Source organism: Caenorhabditis remanei, chromosome IV, assembly GCF_010183535.1.
Source record: "Caenorhabditis remanei strain PX506 chromosome IV, whole genome shotgun sequence".
NCBI classification, from domain to species: Eukaryota; Metazoa; Nematoda; class Chromadorea; order Rhabditida; family Rhabditidae; genus Caenorhabditis; species Caenorhabditis remanei.
This window is the reverse complement of record NC_071331.1, coordinates 21,119,215-21,138,665: the sequence shown is the minus strand read 5'-3', so window position 1 is coordinate 21,138,665 and position 19,451 is coordinate 21,119,215. Positions and strand designations below refer to the sequence as shown.

Here is a 19,451-nt window from a genome sequence, read left to right as displayed (position 1 = left end):
ATTCCAATTCCTCATATCAATCATTCATAACTCAATCATATAATTGATTTTCTCTGGTCCCTCTCCTCTCTCTCTAGATTTTTTCTTTTTTCTTACTTGATTATTTCATGGAGCCTAGAACCCTAGAGCCAACTATAATACTCAATATTTATGTCTAGTAGCTGGAATTTTCCGACTTTATTTGGTTGTTTTTGGAATTTTTCGAAAAAAATTTTTTTGAAATGGAAGATTTTTGCTAAGTTTGTACACCTGGCACAGTGCCAAGAATTTTAATTTTTTCAGCCTAAAATTTATATTCATTAGGTAGATCAAAACCAGGGCTACATTTTTCTAATAGAACATTTTTTGATAAAAACGACACCTGAAAAGATATAAGCGATATCCCCACAGCTTGGAACCAAACTTATAGTTGGGATACCCCCAAGCAGTAACGGCTATAACTTTTTACGGAGGGTCTTGAGTGGAAAATTGTCAACTACAAAAATGTAGCCCTAGTTTTGTTCTATCTAACCAATTAAAATAAATAACTGAAAATTTCAAACCTGGCTCCGTGCCAAAGCTTTGAAATTTAAAAAAAATTTTTTTTTCAATTTTATATTTTTAGCTATATTTTTCATACCTTGTCCTATTTTTTTCCAAGAACTCTTTATTTTTTGTCTGCTTCCATTTTTCCATTTTTTATTTTCAAAAATATTTTTCCGGGTTTATGCCCAATCCAATTGTCTTTACCACCATGCGAATAGGGTGCGTTATCGTTTTTTTTTGTTTTCACCGGAATTTTTTATTATATAATTTTTTTCAGTTCCACTACAAGAAATGTTCTACCTGAATGAAGTTGTGGTAAGTTATTGGAAATGCTTTTATTTTTTGCTCTGAAATTTTCAGCTACTAGGTTTAATTCAGTTTTTGTTTACGTCACTCGAACTTTTCCGTTCAAAATATTATTAGAGAAATAAGGAAATGAACCAATCGGATCAACTTTGATTAAGTACATGATGACAGATATGTGTAGATCAAAAAGAAATTGGACATAGATGGCAGATTGGGTTCTGGGGGACAATAAGATAGGAAACAAATTATTCAAACAAAAATCTTTTTTTTTAAACCGTTTTTGCCACATTCCCAGTGAAAATGCTTTTTTTTAAACAAATTTGACATCAAAAACACCTTAAAATCATTGAAAAACAGCTAGAAACTCAAAACCAAGATTTTCCAAAAAAAAGTGGTGGCCGAGTGGTTAAGGTAGACAGTTTCACAAAAGTGACCAGGGTTCGACCCCACCTAGGCTCAAACTTTTTTTGTTTATTGTTTTTGGACTTTTGGACATCCGGACAAGACTTAGGGACACACAGATGGACAATTTTCGATAAGCTTTGCAGAAAATTTAGGTTTTACCAAAAAATGCAACTTTGAAAAAATTCGAAAAAAAAATGTTTCTGTAAAATTTTTTGAAAATTGTCCAATGATGTGCGGACATCCGGACACCATCTCACGCAGACACACAGACAGACACCGCCTCCCTAGTCTCTAGTCAATCATTAATCGTTAGCCATTCCCCAACTCGACCAATGTTTCACTTGGCTCCGCGAGCCCCCGAATTCAATTTAGTCAGAATTACTTTTGTGTGTTGATGTTTGTATGTTCAATTCACAATATTTATTGGTTGGTCTTAATCGAATTTTATGTATACATATTATATGTCAACGAGAAGAAAAAAAAATTCTTGGAAAAGTGATGCAGACAAAAAATTTGTGTTCAGTGAATCTGTGTTCCAAGAAAAAAAATTGGTCAACAATTTTCATAAGCGGTTATTGACTATTATAGTAATTATTAACGAATTTCGAAAAAAAAAATTTTTTTGAAAAATTTTTTTTGTCATTGCAGAAACAAAAATGGACACCCTACGACTACGCGGCCAGCACATTCTGGTGGATAACCGGTTCTTTCGCCATTCCACTAAATTGTATTTTGATCTACCTGATCATGTTCAAATCGCCAAAAAGTTTGCAACTTTATAGCATTTTCTTGATTAATACCACGTTGGGAGACTTGGTGTTTTCGATTTCGTGTACGCTGGCGCAGATTAGGTGGGTGAGAGAAAATGAGAGAATTAGAAGTGAAAAAAGCAAAATTTTAAAATTCAGCGTAAAATTTCTGAAATTTTGAGCCCCATATTGACCTATTTCTGAGCATTTTGAAGTTGGTGGCCTAGAAATCCAAACTTTTGGGTTTCTAGGCCACCAAAACGAAATGTTTTGAAATAATTCGATATGGGGCTCAAAACTTTCGAACTTTGATGAAAATCACGTTTTTATTACCAGATAGTGTCAAAAATCAATAGTTTTTAAAATTTTCGAAAAAAATTGTTTTTTTAATTTTTGAAAAATGTTATTACCTCAGTTTTTAGAGCTAATAACTATGTTTTCTATGTACAACATAGTATTTTCAAGGTTTTGAGCATTATATTGACCCATTTCAGAGATTTTGAGTTTAGTGGCCTAGAAATCCAAATTGCTCGGATTCTAGGCCACCAAATCGAAATTGTCAGAAATAGGGCAATATGTGGCTCAAAATTTTAAAAATTTCACGTAGAATCTGAAAATCTCAACCAAACTCCACTTAAACCTACCTATTTCCAGAATAATCCCCAACAAATGGGCGTTCGCCTACATCTCTCTTGGCCCCGCTGGCTGGATAGGCGGTGCGCAAGGAGGCTATTGGGCGTACTGTGTCATGTTACATTCCCTATTTTATATGTTTTTGTGTTTTCCAATAAGTTTCGGATTTCGATATTGGATTCTGATTCGGCCGGCCCCAGAGCAGCGAAGTTGTATCATCATGTGCTTTTGCTTATGGCTAGTGGCATTTGCGCAACATGTAAGTCTTGAGGCTGAAAATACGAAAAATGAATTTAGCGTGACGAGAGCTTTCAGAAAAGTACACACAAGCCTAGGTTTGGTTTGAAACAATTTGGGTCTCACCACGAAATTCGAAAATTTTGGGTTACTGTAGTTTTCGTGGTGGGACCCAAAGTGAACGGAACATAGGCTTGTGGGTACTTTTATGAAAGCTCACAACAAGCTGAATTCAAATATTTTGTTTTCAGACGTCTGCAATCAAATTCTAAAAAAATTCAGCTCAAGAAAAATTTTCTGTCAAAATTTTTTTTTTCAGATCTGCTTCATATTCTCGGAGTCGCCGCCAGATGAAATCGTTGCATACTTGAAACAAAACAAACCATTCTACAAAGTAGATCATTTTTTCATTTCCGGAAACCATATGATCAACTCCCCGCTGACTTCCGTCACCTTGGCCACCATCGTCCTTCCGATGTTCCCAATTTATTGTTTGGTCATTTTCTTCTACAAGAAAGTGCACAATTATTTGTTGCATAATAAAACCGTGAGTAGCTAAAAGCTTAAAACAATAAAAAAATATCAAAAAAAAAATTTCGAAAAAATTTTGTTTTCAAAGTTCTTGAAATCTGAAAATTATACGATTTTCAGACGTTAAGAATATGATTTTTAGAATCTCCATAAAATTCCTGAAATTTTGAATCCCATATTGCCGTATTTTAAAAAAGTTCAATTTTGGGCCATTATAAAGGACCCCCTTGGGCCCGAAACTCAAAATTGTCAGAAATAGGTCGATATGGGGCTTAAAATTTCAGAAATTTTGCGTAAAATTTGAATATGACACTCATTTCTTATGAAAATTCAAAGTTTATGATGAAAAATAGAAAATTTTCAGACAATGAGTGAAGGTACCGAAAAAGGACATCGCAAACTTATCCAAGTGTTGACCATCCAAGCGTCGGTGCCCATATTTTTTGTGTTCCCACCAATCACCTTGTATGGATTATACCATTTGGAATTTATTGATGTGACAGTGGCCGAGTACCTGGTGTACACTCTTTTCAGGTAAATTAATTTTCTACCCTAAATTTGGAAATTTTCAGCAAAAACTATATAATATTTGAACTCAGGAGCTTGAGAGCTTTCAGAAAACTACCCACAAGCATAGGTTTGAAGCGAATTGGGTCTTGGCACGAAAACTATGTACAGTAACCCAAAAATATGGGTTATTGTAGTTTTCGTGGTGGGACCCAAAGGGAGCGGAACTTAGGCGTGTAGGTACTTTTATGAAAGCTCTCGACAAGCTGAATTGGACTATTTTAATTATTTGTCATAAAAATCAATAATAAAAAAATTTCAGCGTGATCCCCCTCATCCAACCAATCATCACAATGTACTACATCAAACCTTACAATCACGGATTCCGTCGAATCTTCTGCAGATGGATGATCCGTCCAATTCCGACAAAATCTCTGACTACAGTATACGGAGAGCGTGAGACACATTACTCATCGACGAGATACGATTGAAGAAAAAAAAATTGACTGATTTTTTTTAAATCTTTCAAAATTTAATATTGTGCTTGTGTTGTTAGTTGTGTAGTTATTAATTATAAATTATGAACAAAATAAACCATTTTGATTTTTTTTTCCATTTTTTGAATTTTCTGAGGTAAATTTTTAAAATCTGAAAATATTACATTTTCTAGACGTTAGGAACATGATTTTCAGATTCTTCATAAAATTCCGGAAATTTTGACCCCATATTGTCTTATTTTGAAAATTTTCGATTAAGGGGACCCCTTTGGGCCCAACACTCAAAATTGTCAGAAATAGACCGATATGGGGCTCAAAATTTTAGAAATTTTGCGTATTATCTGAATATGACACTCATTTCTCATAAAAACGACTTTTTGCATAGTTTTTGATCAAAATCGAACAATTGCAGAGACCTTGTTTGGTATCACTCAAGTCAGAAGAATAATGCCTCTTCTTTTTAAAAATAATTTTTTTGGTATACTGCAAAAGTCACTAAAACATAAGGAAAAAACAAATGAAAACGAATGTAATATGAATGACGTCATTCCTCCGCCAAGGTGACACATTCTTCTTTCTTTCTTTCAATAAATTGAAATACCACTAAGATTTGAGAGACGATGACAGACAAATTTTTGACCTTTATGTTAGCTATTTGCTGTCGACGCGTTCCCTCCCTTTCGTCATGTGTCATTTTTATTCTAAGACCGCTATCAGAAATGTGGTCCCCCTTTCTCCCTATTTTTATTGAATTCTAATTATTTCGGTGCTGTTTGGAAATTTGAAAACGAGGTGAGTGGGTGAAAACTTTAAATTTAATTATATCTTTAAAAATTATAGGAATAAATGTTTTCACTGTTTAGTGCTTTTGCAAGTCTTCGAGGAGAGAGAATCATCATATGGTGCATTCGACCAAATTCAAATACCGCGTGACGCCAATATAAGTACGAGTTTTAATAAAAATGCTCTTGTCCGCTGTAATTTCTTAAACTAAAGGCAAAAATCAAAAAAGTACGTACTCTTGTCCAGTGTGTGTTTTTCGAATAATTTTTCGAATATTCGCTCGAACAGTTGTTCGAAATTTTGATCGAACAATTATTCGAACGAATATTCGAACGAACATTCGAATGACTATTCGAATATTCGTTCGCACATTTCTTTCATTGAAGAGCTGCAAGATTTTGGAACTGAAGAACTTTAAAGATAAATATGAAATTTGAAATGATTTTCGTCCGTTTTTTTTCAATTTATACTTATATTTTTGATTTAAAACTTTGCTCCATTTTAAAAAATGAAGATATGTGTCAGAACTATTTCGAATGTTTTGAACAGTTCAGATGGAAATTTATCCACAAAACTAGCAATTCTTACGAAAATTTTCCGTCGGGAAACAATACTTTTTGAAAAACAGTAAAAATTTTCAAATTTTATTAGAAACGATATTCGAAAATTGTTCGAATAAAATTGCCTTCGAATACTGTTTGAACAATTATTCGAATAGTTCGAATAATTATTCGAACATATTCGAATAAGTATTCGAACAAAATATTCGAACAGTATTCGAAAAATGTTCGAATAATTATTCGAATAAATTTTCGAATAATTATTCGAACGTTGTCGAAAAACACACACTGCTCTTGTCCGAACGTGGTGACTATTCATTTTTGAGAGAGAGAGAGAGAGAGAGAGAAAGAGAGAGAGAGAGAGAGCCGGAATAATCGTTTGAAAACCGAAACAATTCAATTAAACTATTACGTTATCATTTGTTTCAGCTAAATTAAATGATATCATTACTCTTGACAGTTATGCCTTGACGGAAACAAGCTCATCTACCTCAAGTGTACGTTTGGTGGATTCATTGAAGTACTTGACAATGAGTCTCTCAGCTGTTGAAAAGGCTTCTAAAGTGGACTCGGTCAAAGGGTAAGAGTAAAACATACAACCGTAACATAAATTGACATTACAGAGATTTTCCCGTGTTGTTCATCAAGGAGGAAAATTTCGATTACGTCGGACCGATTCCGGACAACATACCTTCCTCGGTCAGAAAGGAACTTGTTGAATACTTGGCCAAAGCAAGAGAACAAGGTCAAACAAAAAGACACAGTCGAAAAAATGGATAAAGGATACTTCGTTCGCATTCCATTCAAGGAAGAACACCCTCCGGACAACTTCTCTATTGCGCTAGTGCGTCTCGCTCAACTACGACGACCACACATGCAATTCCTCCTCAAGGAAAAGTTGGAACTCAATGAAGAATCGCTCAGGACAACCTCAGAACCAGACATTATCCTCGGAACCGACCACTGGATCCTCAGAGTCCATATATTCTTTATACTTTTCCATCCTTTTTAATTGTTCACGGATCATGCAATACATAACAAATAAAATAAGTACCAAAAAAATCACAGAAATCGAAAGACAAGAATAGAAGAATCATTTCTATAATTGTTATTTTAATTTAATTGTAAAGAAATGATGATCAACAAGAAGTACCTGATAATAGAATGGAATGGGTTTTTCTTGTTTCCCAATATGATATTGAAAAGTATGCGAATATACTAAAATCGGCCGCAGCTACAATACAATTCATCACTATGGCAGTGACAGCTTGGCAGAACTGAAAATAAATTATTTGATAATGTGAATAGATTAAGAAAAAAACTTACTTGTCTTTTCAGTAACCTGTAATCTTCACACAATTCTTCAAATATCTTTTTTGGATTTTTCAGATCCATAGCCATCATTCTTCGATTTCAAATTCTTGGGTTTTTGAAAATTTGGAACTGATTGTTTTTCGGACAAAAGTCGATAATTATAGCCTGAAAATACGGGGGAAGAGGGGTGTCCCCCAAATTTTAACTTTTAGTATTTGAAAAGACGAATTAATACCCAATTTAATGTAAGAAAATTCAATGAGAAGTTTTCCATAATCGATTAGATTAGAGGCGTTTTGTGTTCAGTTATGATATTTTCATATACATAATAATGTATGCGTTTCGAAAAGTTCATTTTCATAATTTAAAACTGTTTTAACTTTGTGCACAATCCGCTGAAAGTGAGCGCCGGAAAGTTTAGTCAGTGAAAAGAGCAAAAAGATTTGCCCATGTTGATTTTTTTTAATTTGACGGAGTTTTCTATCATTTTTGTTGTATTCTTCAATAAATTCGATGGAATACGCCAAATATTGATAGAAAAACACTAAAAACTATCAAAAATGACGCTTGAATTAAAATTTCTAGAACTTCCACACTTTCCGGCGCTCGCTTTCAGTGGGTTGTGCACGGAATTAAAGAATTCTTGAAGTATGAAAATGAACTTGCCGAAACGCATAGATTATGATAGGAACATATCCTAAACTTCACTAAACAATACGAAATACCCTCGGTTGCAAAATGTCCCGGAGCTCGGAAAAAGAGCTCAGATAAACTTGACAAGAAGTGTTTTCCTATAGTTCACATTCATTGTAAAAACAAATAGAATAAATTAATTATCATTTTCTTTCTCATTTCCTTAGTCTTGTTGCATCAAGACTTCATATTTTTTATACTTTTCCATTTTTTTACTATCCTCGCGATACATGCGGTACCCAACGAATAGATAGATTATCAAGTAAATTACAGCAATCGAAGAATACACGCCGAGGAACCATTTCTATAAAGATTATTGTAATTCAATTCTCAAGAAATGATGGTCAACAAGAAGTACCTGATAATAGAATGGAATGGGTTTTTCTATTATCCAAGAGGGCGTCAGCCAGAATACGGTTAGGTACAAATAACCAACAAATAGAATACATAAGATCGCCGTGAGAGTGACCCAGTACCAGGTCTGAAAATAAATTATTAGATGATGTGTATAGATATTGATAAAACTTACTCTCCGATTCATTACCCTCTGGTCTTCACAAATTTCTTCAATTAACTTTTTCGGATTTTTCAGATCCACAGCCATCATTCTTCGATTTCAAATTCTTGGGTTTTAGAAATTTGGGAATTGATTGTTTTCCGGACAAACGTCGATATTTATAGACTGAAAATACGGGGGAAGAGGGGTGTCACGCAAAATTAAATTTTTAAGAGAATTTTTAATTTTTGAAAAGGCAAATTAAACGTGTACTAACCAGGGAACATTTTCCATACACCGGTTGAGAATTGGCTGAAACTTTGCTCATATATACTTTTGACCCTCCTCTATCACATGTCGTTTTCAAAAACTGCGCAATGCGGCTCGTTGGCGAGAAAATTGGATCTGAAAATTTCTGAAAATCGCCGTGTGAAATTACACGCGTGACGCTCCTTTCTTGATTCTCCTTTTCTTTATTAAAAATATGAACATCGGTGGTCCAGTGGTAGTGAGGGGAGTAAACACACAGGTGAATCGCGCAAGCACACCGGTGAATTTCGGTGAAAACCGGTGAATGTTTTGGTTTTCACTAGTTTTAATATCCCGGTGGAGCACACTGATCGTGACAGTTTTAATCTATTCTATTAGGCAATTTTTGATAAGGAAGTCGGAAGACGGAAGTCAAAGGAAAGAATTCCGCAAAGCTCTGCTCGGTCATTCCAGGTTTTTATTATTGTGTTCATCTTCCTGAAGTCGCGTCCCTTATTCGAAATTAAGAAAACGACATGTGGAATGCATTCGTCATTCATCAAACATGTACACTTTATCCTAGTCTCATTTTGCTCGGTTTTCCTTGTAATGTTACCAATAGCAACAAAGAAAGAAGATTCAATCTGTGCGGTATACATCTTATGTCAGGGCTCCAGGGGTATTCCGATGAACCGTACAAAATAAAAAGGAACTACTTTATTTCTAAATTGTGAATCAATTATCGGTTCCTTTATCTGCTCCACCAACTGATTGTTGTTCTATGTCACCACTATTTTTTGCTCCGCTTTCGGTTGCTCTTGAGGTAGTCGTTTTAATTCGAGGATGTTTGCGTCGTCTCCATTTCTCTTTACTATTTTTGTTATCTAGACGAACTTGTAAGGCGAAGAGAATGCCAGCGATCACAAAGAGAGCTAGAACAATTGAGTAACACACAATGTAGAACCAGGTCTTGAAAGAAATTATTTATTTTTTAAAGATCTGATCAAAACTTACCTGACTATAGAAAGGGTCCTCTCTTTTTTCGCATCGCTGCAATAAATAAATAAACCCATGGAGTATAGGTATAAAAATGCCAAGGATAATGATACACCAGATTAGACAGCACTGAAAAAAATTTTTCTCGGGGGGTATCTACAGGAAAAACATACGCTCAAATAACAAGGTACAGGCTTCTGTCCAAGTCCAACAGATCGCATTATTTCTCTTCAACGCCGAGCGTCTGGTCAAAGATGTATAAAATTTGAAACTGATTTCTTTTCTATCGATTTTTATAGATGATAAACGTGGAAGAAGGGGGGGGGGGGGTCAAAAAAAAAGATTGAGTCACGCTGATTATTTTCAGCCTTTTTCAGTTTTTATGGCAAAAGTGCCAAATTTCTTGAATTCTTCACATTTTGAGCTGGAGAATTGTCGGAGTGCAGATTAAAAATGTTTTTTTTTTGAAAATATCGGTTTCGTTTAATTCTGAGAAATAATTGGCATATTTTCAGAATCAGCAGATCAAGACTGTTTTGAAGTGAATCGGTTCTTTAGGCTCCCGTAACTCTGTCAGTTACTATCAGAAACTATCAAAAGATTTATTTTTAAAATTCGCAAGTCCACACGGTTTGAATGAGTATAATCGCGACTAGATTCGTTTCAAGTTGGGTTCCATCACGAAAACTACAGTAGTAACTAGACAAATTAGAAATTGTGAAGTGTCGTCATTCCAAGAGAGAGTTGTATCAAAAATGAGGAGCCGGCTGTGCGCATCTGTAATTCCCGAAAATAATAAAATCGTACATTTTTTAAATTTCGAATCATTTTTCGTGTAGACAATTTTTGCCGATGCCGGTGTTTGGAGTCAGAGTTTCAAGATTTTTTAAAATAAGAGTTATAATAAAAAATAATATGTGATCCCCCCAAAATACATTCTTTTCAGATATATATTTTTTCATTTCTAAGAATTTTATGTGATAGACAATGATTACTGATACCTGTTTTAAAAAGAAAAAAAGCTATACGTACACAAGAATTTTTCACTCAGTACACTTTCATTGTAAAAAAAGAGAGAATAAATCAGCAATCATTTTCTTCCTCATTCCACTTTTTCTTGTTGTCACGAGATTCCATATTCTTTATACTTTTCCAGTCTTTTCTTTTGATCAAAGCACATCCAAAACATAACGAATAGAATAAATACCAAATAAATCACAAAAATCGAAAGACAAGAATAGAAGAACCATTTCTATAATTGTTATTTTAATTGATTTTGAAGAAATCATGGTTAACAAGAAGTACCTGATAATAGAATGGAATGGGTTTTCCTGTTTCCAAATTTAACATTGTCAAGTATACGAAAAAACTAATACCGGCCGCAGCTACAATACAATTCATCGTTATGGCAATGACATCTTGGCAGAACTGAAAATAAATTATTTGATAATGTGAATAGATAGGATGCTCGTATCCCCAAGATGGGGCATGGGGGGTTGATTTTTGAATGCGTGTGACCTCAGGATTTTTTGCCATTTTTTTTTCGCGTGTTAGTTGACCTTCGAATATTTAATTAATTCGGTTTTCCAAATTTCATTTTATTGTTTTCGTCGACGTGGAATGTCTGCGGAGCAGTTTTAAAGACCCCTCCCGCAATCGGCAGAAGGATTTGTGCAAAGAAAGTCATAGAAGCCAAATTATTGAACGATCTATCCACTTGAATTTGATTTTATTTCCTTATTAACTCTGAATATTTTTTCTGTCAGCAATAAAAATTGGTGTTCACATAGATTTCTATTACTGGGAAAGGCGTACACATAGGATGAAATTTTGGGAGGGGGTGCCCCTAGAAATTTTTTTCGGGGATTTAGAATCAGTGTGCTGAAAGATGAACAAAGTTTACATAACCTGTGTGATTCTTGTGGGGACCACTTTTCACTACTCTCTTAGGCTTAGGTTTCTTAGAAACCCGGGAAAAGAATTGACAAAAACGGTTATTAATATGTTTGCCAATTTTTTCTCTGAATTTCTATGAAACCTTGCTCTGACTCCGCCCCTTGGCTCAGCACCTTAGAAGTAGCGATTACCTTAAAACAGGGACGCCCTGGAGCTTGCTCTGACTCCGCCCCTTGGCTCAGCACCTTAGAAGTAGCGATTACCTTAAAACAGGGACGCCCTGGAGCTTGCTCTGACTCCGCCCCTTGGCTCAGCACCTTAGAAGTAGCGATTACCTTAAAACAGGGACGCCCTGGAGCTTGCTCTGACTCCGCCCCTTGGCTCAGCACCTTAGAAGTAGCGATTACTTTAAAACAGCTCTCGCCCCGTATTTATGCTTAAAGCAGAGCCGGGATACTGTTTTTTACGAATCCACTAGAAAAATATGAATGAATACATGCTCACGTACCTAAAAGTTAAATTTTCAGAAATTAAAATCGCGTGAAGTTATATTAACCATAAAATCCGATAATTAGCGTGTTCACTTGGAGAAATGGATAACACGGATGATTGTGAAACACAACATCCGGGATCCGGGGTTCGGTTTCGGACTGAGTAAAAAAGTGTTTTGTGGGTAATCGAATTAGCAAAAAAAAATCAACCCCTACGCCCCCACGAAATCAACCCCCATGCCCCAAATTGTGGGGATACGGGCGTGTGAATAGATATTGAAAAAAACTTACTGCCTTTTTCAGTAGCCTGCAATCTTCACGCATTTGTTCATGTGTCCTATCCCGATTATCCCTATCCTTGCTCGTCATTTTTCGATTTCGACTTTATGGTTTTTGAAAATTGGGAACTGATTGTTTTTCGGACAAAAGTCGATATTTATAGCCGGAAAATACGGGGGAAGAGTGGTGTCACGCAAAATTTAATTTTATAAACATTTTTAATACTTGAAAAGGCATATTAAAGGTGTCTCTGATTTTCAATAGAATTGTATATGTGCTTTCGTGAATTCATTTTCATATTGATAGAATTTTTTCATTCGGTCCAAACCCCGATGAGAGTGAGCGGTAAAAACAGTTTGACCGTGAAATGATCTAGAAATTTTACTTTGAAAATGTTGGTTTTTGTAGTTTTTTTAAAAACTTCCTTTCAATTATTGTCGTTTTTTATCGAACTCATTGAAACAAACAATCAAATTGAAAAATCAAAGCTTCTCGAGCAGATGCCTCATTAGCAAGAAATACGAAAGAGCACAGCTGACCGTTTTGCCTTTCTTCCCTTAATTCTCTATGTACAGTAGCGAGCATAAGTGAGTATACCTCTATACTTTCATATGTATCTCAGCTGGAACTTGTCCGTTTTGCATAAACTTTTTTTTCAAAGATAGCTGAAGTATCCAGTAAAATTGACATAAGTTTTTTGTTTGAGGTGATCAGCTGATTTTTAAGATTATCGATTTTTCCTGATCTTGATTTCAAAATCCGAAAAAAAACTTTTCATTTTTATACTGGACCCTATGTTTATTTGAGTTGAAAATGTTGAGTAACGTTTATATAAACAAAATATAATGTTAAAATGCTTCTGTTCTTTTTGATCACCGTGCTACAGCTCCAGAAGTCCAAATCGGTATGCTTGGCTAAATTGTTATAACTCATCGAAAAATTGTTCAAATTGGTTGAAAGTTGCGGGAAAAGATGCGTATTATGTTTGTCAACAATTATTTATTTAAAAATAATAATTTTGAGAAAATTTTTTTTTCGAATTTTTTTCACGAGAAAAATTTTGGTTTCCAACTTTTGCCCAATTTTTCATGTTTTTTGACTATGAAACAGCTGTAAATGAATCAATGAAAATCTAAATCTGATGTTTAATGTGAAATTCTGCTCAAATTCGCAAATTGTTACTGTTTTATAATCAAAAAACATGAAAAATTGGGCAAAAGTTGGAAACCAAAATTTTTCGAGTGAAAAAAATTCGAAAAAAAAATTTTCTCAAAATTTTTATTTTTAAATATAACATTGTTGATAAACATAATACGCAGCTTTTCCTGCAATTTTCAACCAATTTGAACAATTTTTCGATGAGTTATGACGATTTAGCCAAGCATACCACTTTGGACTTCTGGAGCTGTTGCACGGTGATAAAAAAGCACAGAAGCATTTTTACCATATAATCTGTTTTTATGAACGTTGCTCAACATTTTTGACTCAAAAAATCATAGGGTGCAGTTCAAAAATAAAAAGTTTTTTTTCGGATTGTGAAATCAAGATCAGGAAAAATCGATAATCTTAAAAATCAGCTGATCACCTCAAACAAAAAACTTATGTCAATTTTACTGGATACTTCAGCTATCTTTGAAAAAAAAGTTTATGCAAAACGGACAAGTTCCAGCTGAGATACATATGAAAGTATAGAGATATACTCACTTATGCTCGCTACTGTACCTTTTCTCCTTTTTACTCGGGAAGGGCTTTCACTTCCACAGACTTCATGCTACGGCATAATGATGGGCTACGGGCGGTATAAATACATTTATAAAACACGGAAACCAAGATATAATTATTTGAGTATCGTCCTGGGCGAAGTCGCCGGCTTCCAACAGGAATTGGTGGAGGTTGACGACTTCGTTGATGACCGCTGCATCGTCGGCTCGGAGTTCTTCGTTATTCCGACGGATCTTCAGACGTTGACGACGAAGTAGGTGGAGTGCGATGGCCACCAGAAGAGTTCTGTAAATTTAGAAATAAAAATACAAGATGTGGCTATAAAAATTGGGAAGAAACCGGTTACTACCAGGTAATTTTCTGCTTTCAATCTAATTAGGGAAAGTCATAAGGTTTTCAAATAGTTGTTCTAGTCTTAATTACTGCAATAATTATAATTACCTGTATGATCTCTTTTTCCACTTCCTTGAACCGAATCGTTGAATACGTCGACCATATCTGATCGAGATAGCTCTCCATATTCGTGGGAATTATGCTCTTTTCCATTACTTCATTCCTCCTTCATTGGAATCGATATCGTCTACTGAAAATAAAACACTTATATGGATTCAACCGAAATAAATGGGGTGCGTTCGGCGCGTTTTTGAGGGAAAGAATAATTTTCATATTAGTTATTATTGAATTCTGTATGAAAGGAAGTCGTGGCCTAGGATACCTCAATTTAGACTTCAGGAAATCGCACAACGAAAATGCTCGTTTCAGCTAAGTCAAATGATGTCATTTTTGTACTGCGTTTCGTGAAGACCCCTTGTAAAACGAAGATGGTCCATTCCTCGGACAGTTGACCAATGAGTTGAAGGACGAGATGACCGAGTTCTGTTTCAAGAACCAGTTGACGGATGGTCAGATTTGCGTAAGTTTTACAATGAAATCTAATTTTTAAATAAAAGTTTATATTTCCAGACCGTCTGCAAGGCGAAGGGAATTACACTGAATTCCGTGGCTGACAAGATGGTGACGTTCGACAATATGAAGGTGATGGTGGATGAAGTGTTCGATGGAGGGAAGAACAGGACAGTGGTGCAGCTCCCACAATTCACGATGAGGAGAGATCGGGACCACAAAGTCTACGGGCAAAATATAAAAAAGGCTTTTTAATATATTTTTGATAGAAGACGGGTTCTTTCGGACGGCTCTACTCTGCCATCCGGGTATCGTCGTTTTTCTTAATAAATTTTTTTTGTCTAGTCCGCAATATGTTTCTCAATGCAGACAGTTTAGAGAAGTGGAAGGGGGAAGGGAGGACACAGAAGCACAACAACCAGAAGGAGGGGGGGGGGATTTTTGAAAAGGATGTTGGAAGTTAAATATTTCTCAAAAAAATTCAGATGTGACAGACAACGTGTTCCGGAGTTTTAAGAAGGAAAAAGAAGAAAAAGAGCACAACTGTACTTGAAAAAAACTTGTTCCATCAATACACATTCATTGTAAAAACAGAGAGAATAAATCAGCTATCATTTCCTTCCACATTTCGCTTTTTTGTCACGAGATTCCATATGCTTTATACCCTTCCAGTCTTCTCTTTTGCTCACGGATAATGCGATAAATAAAGAATAGAATAAGTACCAAAAAAATCACAGAAATCGAAAGACAAGAATAGACGAACCATTTCTGTAATTGAATTTATTTTGAAGAAATAGTGATCAACAATTACCTGGCAAACGAATGGGATGGGTTTTCCTGTTTCCCACTGTAACATTGCCAAGTATACGAAACAACTAATAACGGCCGCAACTAGAATACACTCGATCACAATGACAGTGACAAGCAGGCAGAACTGAAAATAAATTATTTGATAATGTGAATAGATATAGAAAAAAACTTACTATCTTTTTCAGTACCCTGCAATCTTCACGCATTTGTTCATGTGTCCTATCCCGATTTCTTCGATCCTTGCTCGTCATTTTTCGATTTCGACTTTATGGTTTTTGAAAATTTGGAACTGATTGTTTTTCGGACAAAAGTTGATATTTATAGCCTGAAAATACGGGGGAAGAGGGGTGTCACGCAAAATTTAATTTTTTAAACATTTTTAATACTTGAAAAGGCAGATTAAAGGTGTCTCTGATTTTCATTACAATAGTATATGTGCTTTCGTGATTTCATTTTCATATTGATAGAATTTTTTCATTCGGTCCAAACTCCCGAGCTGCGAAAACAGTTTGACCGTGGAATGATCTAGAAATTTAACTTTGAAAATGTTGGTTTTTGTAGTTTTTTAAAATCTATTTTTGTGATGTTCCTTTCAATTATTGTCGTTTTCTATCGAACTCATTAAAACAAACAATCAAATTGAAAAATCAAAGCTTCTCGAGCAGATGCCTCATTAGCAAGAAGTACGAAAGAGCACAGCTGACCGTTTTGCCTTTTTTCCCTCTATTCTCTATGTACCTTTTCTCCTTTTCACTCGGGAAGGGCTTTCATTTCCACAGACTTCATACGACGGCATAATGATAGGTCACAGCGAAGAAGGCTTAATCCCCTGTACCCTGCTCGCTGAATCCCCAAGGCAACCGTCTTTTCCTAAGCAGAATCGGGTGTTTTGGAACGACTTAACAGCAGGCTTAAGTATGGCGGGAACCAATTTTATAAAGAGAGACTAAGGGTCCAATGCGATCTGAAGACTTGAGCACAAAAACAGTTTGCCTCTTATTGATTTATTTATTATCAGATAGAAAAAATACATAAATACTTTTTTTTAACTGTGAGACCAAGATATAATTATTTGAGTATCGTCCTGGGCAATGACACTGGCTTCCAGCAAGAATTGATGAAAGTTGACGACTTCGTTGATAACCGCTGCATTATCGGCTCGGACTTCTTCGTTATTCCGACGGATCTCCAGTCGTTGGCGTCGATCGTGCAAGATCCGTCCGACAAGACGACGAAGTAGGCGGAGTGCGATGACCACCAGAAGGACAATCCAGATTGGGTGACTTGGTGGATGAGTTCTGTAAATTTAGAAATCAAAATACAAGAAGAGTCAGATATGAAAAAAGAAAAAAAAACAAATGAAAATCTAGGAATTACCATGATACCCTTCTATGGGACCCTAGCTTATAACTATTTGTTTTAGTCGGTGGGTTTTCTATCTGGTCGCAATCTAACTAGTCAAGATGGTTTTTTTAGTTTTTCAAATAGTTTTTCTAGTCTTAATTACTGCAATGATTATAATTACCTGTATGATCTCTTTTTCCACATCCTTGAACAGAATCTCTGAATACGTCGACCATATCTGACCGAGATAGGCCTCCATATTCGTGGGAATTATGTTCTTTTCCATTACTTCATTCCTCCTTCATTGGAATCCATATCGTCGACTGAAAATAAAACACTTATATGAATTGTTTGATAACATTTCAAAACCATGCCATTTCGACGCAAGAGAATCACTAAAAAGTTAGACAATTTTGAGGGATTTGACGCCCCTTTAGTGTCGAAATGTCTCGGTTTTAAACCGTTCTTTTTATAATCGTCCCTGAACCCAGAAAATAGGAGTACTTACTTTTCAACAGTTTTCCTTGGCACATTTCCGTGCAATTATTGCGGTTGAATATTATTGTATTCCTCTATAGAAAAATCTTCTGAAAACTTAAAAAATCTTCATTTACAACTTGCGAATTCCCCTACTTCCTCACAAAACTCGCCAAAACATAAAATAAGAATAAACAAAAAAAAATAAATACGGAAAAATGTTCTGAAAACTTGGAGAATCTCATTTACAGCTTGCGAATTTCCTTACCTTACATAACTCGCAATGAATAAAATAAAATACTAGAATTCAATAAAAATCAGGAGAAAATAATTCGGAACACCGCTCACATGGCGCTCGAAGTTTACAAATGAAATGAGTTCCCCCTATTTCCCCTTTCCCCTAAAATGGGTCGTGGTCTAAATTACACCCTTCTCGAGCAGGTGTGTCATTAGCAAGAGGGGGAAAGAGCCGGTTGGTTTGCCCCTCTAATTTGTCGTTTGAAACGGAAAATTGGAATTTTAATGAACTTTGGAGGGGGAGTACTAGATGTATGTAGTTTGGCGGCTCCGTGTGAGATCAGAAGATAAAGAGTCCAGCTGGCGTAACGTTGACGCGTTTTTGTCATAGCGTCGAGGTGGAGTTATGGGGGCGTGATTTGGTCACTGTAGTAGTTTGGTCGGTGTGAGATGGTCAGTGTAGTTTGTCACTGTATTCGGTTGGTCAGTGTGACGACCGAGGTGACGGATCCTAGGCCACATTTGTCTTTTATTCAGATAGTCATAATATGGCTCATAGTCATTTGCTACAAGAAAAAGGCGTTTGCGTCACGCCAGCCGAAGTTTTATCTTCTGATCTCTTACAGAGCCGTCAAACTACACACATAAATCTCCCTCCAAAATTCATGAAAATTCCCAATTTCCGTTTCAAAAGACAGATTAGAGGGGCGAGTTGGCCGACGCACTAATAAGCCACCTGCCCGGGAAGGGGGTAATTTTGGCCACGCCCATTTTGGTCAGTGTAAGATGGTCAGTGTAGTTTGTCACTGTAATGTAGTCACATAACAAGATACCTCATGGAATTTAAAATGGTTTATTTTTAGACTAAGGAAAAACTAAATATAATTCTGCGGTAATAAGAGAATTTTAAAACAATCTAATTTTAACAAATCCTCATTTTTGTTTCGGCTTGCTGAGCGTATCATTGACGCCGGATCGATAGGTGGTCCTGAAAATGTTTAAAAATGTGTTTTTAGCGGAGTTTAGTAAAATATAGTGCAAAAAGAAAAATCATGTGAATCTAACTCCCATCTCTCATATAGTCAGTGTACGTTGATCACTGTATTATTTCAGTCAGTGTAACATTAGAAAGTGTGTTACCGAGCTATATTTAAGAATTTCTGAAACATTTCTGGAATTCCAGTTTTTCTCGATGTAAATTAAAACTAAAACACCAAAGTTTGTTGGAAAAAGTGGCGGGGAAACGAAAAATTGAGCAAAGTCGCTTGGAAAAATTAATCCGCCAAAGCTCATTTTTCATAATTAATCATGATTACTTGTCCGAGAGAACTACACGGTAGGAAAACTCACCTCTCACCAACTTTTTGTTCCTGTCCGCGACGCCAGAAGACCTTTGAGGACTTTTCTGATTTCCAGTTGATGGCTCCGGTTGCACAGGCTGGATCTGGAATAATTGAGTTTTGTAACCTGGTGCACCTCCGGCGCGTTCGCTTACCTCTTCTCATTCCGACGCCACCAACTCCTTTATCGTGGGCCATAGATAGCTCCAGAATAATAATTAATAAAAAATAAAGTAGAATTCAATAAAAATCAAATAACTGAATTTCTTCGAACGCAGCTTCACATGGCGCTCTCACAGATACATAACTATACTAATGAATCGAGTTGAGCCTCTCTCCAGGCTCTCTACCTCTAATTGTCTGCGTCTCTCATAAAAATAGTGCAAGCTCCGCGAGCAAAAGAGTCGAGAGCCATATCCATGACAAGGACAGAAACTTGGGTTGGTGGAGAGACACGAGGCTCCCTGGAGA

General features: G+C 35.8%; 7 protein-coding genes across 7 annotated transcripts; 4 read left to right on the top strand and 3 right to left on the bottom strand.

Moving 5' to 3' along the window:
* Positions 1-816: 816 nt before the first annotated feature.
* On the top strand, positions 817-4,384 carry GCK72_015527 (uncharacterized protein; the record flags this gene model as incomplete). Its single annotated transcript, XM_003093906.2, has 6 exons — positions 817-840; positions 1,885-2,087; positions 2,640-2,877; positions 3,175-3,402; positions 3,751-3,920; positions 4,216-4,384. The coding sequence occupies 6 exons, from the start codon at positions 817-819 to the stop codon at positions 4,382-4,384; spliced, it is 1,032 nt and encodes a 343-aa protein (XP_003093954.2).
* Positions 4,385-4,928: 544 nt separating this feature from the next.
* On the top strand, positions 4,929-6,513 carry GCK72_015526 (uncharacterized protein; the record flags this gene model as incomplete). Its single annotated transcript, XM_053730939.1, has 3 exons — positions 4,929-4,950; positions 6,163-6,313; positions 6,357-6,513. The coding sequence occupies 3 exons, from the start codon at positions 4,929-4,931 to the stop codon at positions 6,511-6,513; spliced, it is 330 nt and encodes a 109-aa protein (XP_053585711.1).
* Positions 6,514-7,903: 1,390 nt separating this feature from the next.
* GCK72_015525 (uncharacterized protein) lies at positions 7,904-8,347 on the bottom strand (the record flags this gene model as incomplete). Its single annotated transcript, XM_053730938.1, has 3 exons — positions 7,904-8,044; positions 8,099-8,221; positions 8,270-8,347. 3 exons carry the CDS (start codon positions 8,345-8,347, stop codon positions 7,904-7,906), a joined length of 342 nt encoding a protein of 113 aa, XP_053585710.1.
* Positions 8,348-13,853: 5,506 nt separating this feature from the next.
* Positions 13,854-14,126, top strand: GCK72_015524 (uncharacterized protein; the record flags this gene model as incomplete). Its single annotated transcript, XM_053730937.1, has 1 exon — positions 13,854-14,126. The coding sequence occupies one exon, from the start codon at positions 13,854-13,856 to the stop codon at positions 14,124-14,126; it is 273 nt and encodes a 90-aa protein (XP_053585709.1).
* A 608-nt stretch (positions 14,127-14,734) lies between these two features.
* Positions 14,735-15,027, top strand: GCK72_015523 (uncharacterized protein; the record flags this gene model as incomplete). Its single annotated transcript, XM_003093909.2, has 2 exons — positions 14,735-14,782; positions 14,833-15,027. 2 exons carry the CDS (start codon positions 14,735-14,737, stop codon positions 15,025-15,027), a joined length of 243 nt encoding a protein of 80 aa, XP_003093957.2.
* A 384-nt stretch (positions 15,028-15,411) lies between these two features.
* On the bottom strand, positions 15,412-15,833 carry GCK72_015522 (uncharacterized protein; the record flags this gene model as incomplete). The annotated part of the gene is made up of 3 exons (XM_003093904.2): positions 15,412-15,540; positions 15,584-15,706; positions 15,756-15,833. 3 exons carry the CDS (start codon positions 15,831-15,833, stop codon positions 15,412-15,414), a joined length of 330 nt encoding a protein of 109 aa, XP_003093952.2.
* Positions 15,834-16,627: 794 nt separating this feature from the next.
* Positions 16,628-19,178, bottom strand: GCK72_015521 (uncharacterized protein; the record flags this gene model as incomplete). Its single annotated transcript, XM_053730936.1, has 3 exons — positions 16,628-16,880; positions 18,991-19,084; positions 19,136-19,178. The coding sequence occupies 3 exons, from the start codon at positions 19,176-19,178 to the stop codon at positions 16,628-16,630; spliced, it is 390 nt and encodes a 129-aa protein (XP_053585708.1).
* Between the last annotated feature and the right edge of the window lie 273 nt (positions 19,179-19,451).